Here is a 4,313-nt window from a genome sequence, read left to right on the forward strand (position 1 = left end):
TTGCCTTAGAGCAGTTGTTCCCAACCTTGGCTGCACATTAGAATCACCTGGGAATCTTTTTAAAATCCTGATTTCTGGGCCTCCTCCTCCGGAAATTCTGTTTCTTTGTGATGGGGTGGGGCCACAACATCAGTAACAAAGAAACAGAATTTCCGGAGGATGAGGCCCAGAAATCAGGATTTTAAAAAGATTCCCAGGTGATTCTAATGTGCAGCCCAGGTTGGGAACCACTGCTCTATCCCATAGCACAGTAATAGCTGTCAACCATTAGCAGCTGCTGACACCTGCCAACCCCACTCCTGGGAGCAGTTCCATCTCATACCTGTCTTTCTTCTGGGCCCTTCCTTTTATCCTGTCAGATAAAGGAGGAGAAAATGAATGCGTTACAACACAGGGACACAGGTGTCTCCATGACAGAGAAGCTGTGGAACCAGAACTTCAGCAATTTAGAAGAACTGCGATGGTGTGGAAGTCCAGTGATCTCATCACAACAAACACCTTCAATAAATTCAGCTTCATTATTACAAATTGTGGGTGACCAATAATTTAGCACAAACACTAACAAGATGTAATCCATTGTTGGCACGTAGGCCAGTGCCTGGCATGCAGGAAGCACTCAATAAATGTTTTTGTTGTGTTGCTGTCATGTTATGAGTGCCAGGGCTTCTCTCTCCTTTCTTTCTCTTCACCTAAATCCAATCATTAAATTTCATTTTAAAACAATGTCTAAAATGCCCTTTAAACATTTCAGAACATATTCATTAATTAAAAAACAAGTCATTGATATCCTAGAGATTATTGTGTCTATATTACTTGAAATTTGTACATTTGTACATCCTAATTGTGGAGATGACCTTTTTAAGGGAAAGCTAACTAAAAGTGAAGTATCTTACTAGATGCTTTCATTGAAATAAAACTTTTTTTAGATCATCTGTGAAGATCTTCAAAATCAATTCAGTACTTACCAAATTCAACTACCACAGGCTCCCATTGTAATGTGTTAATTCCCAAAGATGATTTGAAGAATATTAAAATCCCAAAAAATGGATTCCAAAAGCCATGTTGGATTACATTAATTCATGTTTTAAATATGCAAAACTTTGTTCTAGAGGAAAGGTCTTGATTATAAAACTTTACTTTCTAGGTTTCCACAGATATTTCACCCTTTAAGAAAGGCAGCTTCACGTGGCAGGGATGGCTCAGTGGTTGAGTGTGGAGCCATGAGCCAAGAGGTTGCTGGTTCAATTCCTGGTCAGGGCACAGGGGCGGGGGTTGCAGGCTCCACCTCCAGTGGCGGACATGCAGGAGGTAGCGGAGGAATGTTTCTCTCTCTTTGATGTTTCTATGTCTCTAACCCTCTTACTTTCCCTCTAAATATCAATAAAATTATATATATAAGCCAGAATCTTTAATTGTGTGCTTATTGAAACTTAAAAAGTAAAAAGTTTACAAAACAAGCACTTGGTGCCAAAAGAAGTCTTCAAATATATTTTCTTCAAGCTTCTTCCCTTTGGGAAATTCACAAATTCTTCCACATACGCAAACACTAGCAATAATTTGCTTTTAAGTTATAACTTTTCAAATAATTGGGTTCGGTCACAGACCATTACCTGAGACTTCTGTTCTGAGATATTCTCTTTACAGACAAATGTGAAGAGAGCTCTTCAGTTACCAGAGAACTAACCTTGATATTTCTGTCCTGCATAACAGTGTTTTAGAATGAGCTTAGAAGCGCTGATCTATAATATTGTGTGTACTATTCTGGCAGTCTTATAATATTTAATTTTGGATTGCACTTTGCATCTCTCTCTGGCTCCACATTTCACCCAAGTCTGAACCAGCTGAGGTGTCAGACCTGGACTTGGAGTGTGCCCTGGGAGGCGGTGTTGCCAGGAATTAGGCGGAAGCCCTTAAGGTAACCACCCCCGGGGGCGGGATCAACGTCCACCGCTCCCAGCTGCTGGAAAAGAACGCAGTGGGTGGAACCTCCTGCCCGCGTTGCTAGGGACGCTTCAGCCGAGGCAACCGCGATGGATCAGGAAGAGGGGCTGACGGCGGTGGACAACATCGTCACTCAGTTCAACACCTATGAAGATTTCCTCGACTCGCAGATCACGACCGTGGACTTGTTCTACCTGGAGGTAAGGGCGACAGCGCCGCGGAGTGGCCATCGCCGGCCAGTCTTTCGGTCCCTCCAAGGCCCCGCTTCGTGGCGTGGTCGCCCCCTGGCGGTGGGCGTCCCGCCGCGCAGTTTCCCCGGCGGCGGCGGCGAATCGCGGCGTCCTTCCTGCCCTGCGAGGCCTCGGTCAGTTCAGAATTTGGGCCCTTGGTGTCACTCACTGCAGAAACCCGCGCGTGTGCACGGGGTGTCTTGAAATCTCCGTAGGTCGGCCTCCCGGGCCCCCTCCCGGCGGCTCCCCTGTCCCAGTCATTCTCCTGAAACTGGTGCCTGCAGTCGGAGGCCTGCTGAGACTCTGCTGTAACTCAGGTCTGACACCCTGTTTCTCGTTCCTTTCCAACTTGTACTAAAGAATAGATGTTGACAGCACTCGCCTGGTGTATCTGGTGGTGTACGGGGCGTTTGGACCCATAAACTTCCACCTTACGCTCGTTGGTTCTGAAGGCCCTTTAATTACGGGTAGGTACTCAGGTCGCTGTGCTTGCATACTACTGACTCATGTTTATCCAATTGATGATCACGGCTAATGTTGATAGAAAAAAGAAAAGAAAGCTTGCAACACAGCAAAATCAGACGTGATGAGATTGGCGACTGTCTTCTACCCAGCGACCACGCCCCTCCCAGATTCTTAAAGGGGTGTGTGTGTGTGTGTGTGTGAGAGAGAGATGGGGTATTGATTGGGGGAAGGGCTGAGAGGAGATAAAAGAAAGATTGCAACACAGCAAAATCAGACGTGATGAGATTGGCGACTGTCTTCTACCCAGCGACCACGCCCCTCCCAGATTCTTAAAGGGGTGTGTGTGTGTGTGTGTGTGTGTGTGTGTGTGAGAGAGAGAGAGATGGGGTATTGATTGGGGGAAGGGCTGAGAGGAGATAGTTTTTGTCTCCTCAAGGAGAACCCGGATGGACAGGAAAATAATAGGCCACCCGCCCTAAGAAGCGGGAGATGGAGGGTGGGTCCCCATAGCCCTCGCATATTTCCACACCAGGTCAATGAAAGGGGCGCTGACCTGGAGATTCTGCCCTTCTGGACAAGCCCCAGAACCCCAAATTGGCCCCTTCCTCTTTAGTCAGAAAGACCACTATTATGCGGCACCAACCCACACCCGAATCTGAAAAGGATTTGTATCCTGCAGCCAGCTTCCCAAACTTCTTATCTGCAACAACGGAATCCAGCATTTTAGTGGATTGAAATATTTGGAGTCCAAATGTTGCATTAAGTGGGATTTTACTTAAAGTGAGCGCCAAGATCTGAATAGTGCTTAGTCTCCAAAACATATTCATGTGCTAGATATGAACATAATTTGAAGGAATGGAAACATCTAATTGTAGTTCTAGCTCTGCCACAAACCAGTTGTGTGACCTCAGACAACTAATTTGATCTTTCTGGAATTATGTTGAAAACTGAATCCAAGTAAAATTTCCAACATGGCTTCTGGCTTGAAAAACAAGCTTTTAAAACTTTATGCAGGTAATATGTTTAAAGTAATGAAATTGAGCTTTATACCTTGCATCTAAATCACTGACATGAAGGGGGAAAATAATGGTGCTAAACAGTGTCTGCATCTAAATTTTTGAATGTTTAAAAAGAATGAAATACAGACAACAAACATCCCAATAGACTAAAACCATCTTTATAGCACATGTGGAAAACTGCCAAGCATAGACCTAGTATCGTTAAGAAGGGTTTGATTTTTTTTAAGGCAGGGTTTTTCATATGAGTAGAGAACTAAAATTATTAATGTTGATTAGAAGTGGGACATTGATACTTTGTGTTTCATCAATCAGAACTTTAAAGGTCTTCAAAATCGAAAACGGTGATTATATCTGGGGGAATAATAAGTTTACTTTTAAATTTGGCATTGATTAAGCTTATTCTTATTATACTTTCATAAAAAACAAGATGAAGATTTGGTTGAATGATGATATTAAGATATATATATATATTTTAGAGGTCCAGTGCACAAAAATTTGTGCACTGGGGGGGAGGGGGGTCCCTCAGCCTGGCCTGTGCCCACTCGCAGTCTGGGACCCCTCGGGAGATAACGACCTGCTGGCTTAGGCCTGCTCCCAGGTGGCAGAGGGCAGGCCCAATCCCTAGGTGCAGCCCCTGGTCGGGCTCAGAGCAGGGCTG

The 4,313-nt window shown here is 44.6% G+C and overlaps 1 protein-coding gene across 1 annotated transcript in view; it reads left to right on the forward strand.

Annotated features, from left to right (window-relative positions):
* Nucleotides 1–1,955: 1,955 nt before the first annotated feature.
* Nucleotides 1,956–4,313, forward strand: part of LOC102756278 (chromosome unknown open reading frame, human C4orf22) — a 19,281-nt gene continuing 16,923 nt past the window's right edge. The window contains exon 1 of the mRNA XM_006778226.1: nucleotides 1,956–2,141. Coding sequence (XP_006778289.1) covers nucleotides 2,031–2,141 — 111 coding nt within the window. The 5' untranslated portion in view covers nucleotides 1,956–2,030. The remainder of the gene's footprint in view (nucleotides 2,142–4,313) is intronic.

This window comes from Myotis davidii, unplaced genomic scaffold, assembly GCF_000327345.1.
Source record: "Myotis davidii unplaced genomic scaffold, ASM32734v1 scaffold449, whole genome shotgun sequence".
NCBI classification, from domain to species: Eukaryota; Metazoa; Chordata; class Mammalia; order Chiroptera; family Vespertilionidae; genus Myotis; species Myotis davidii.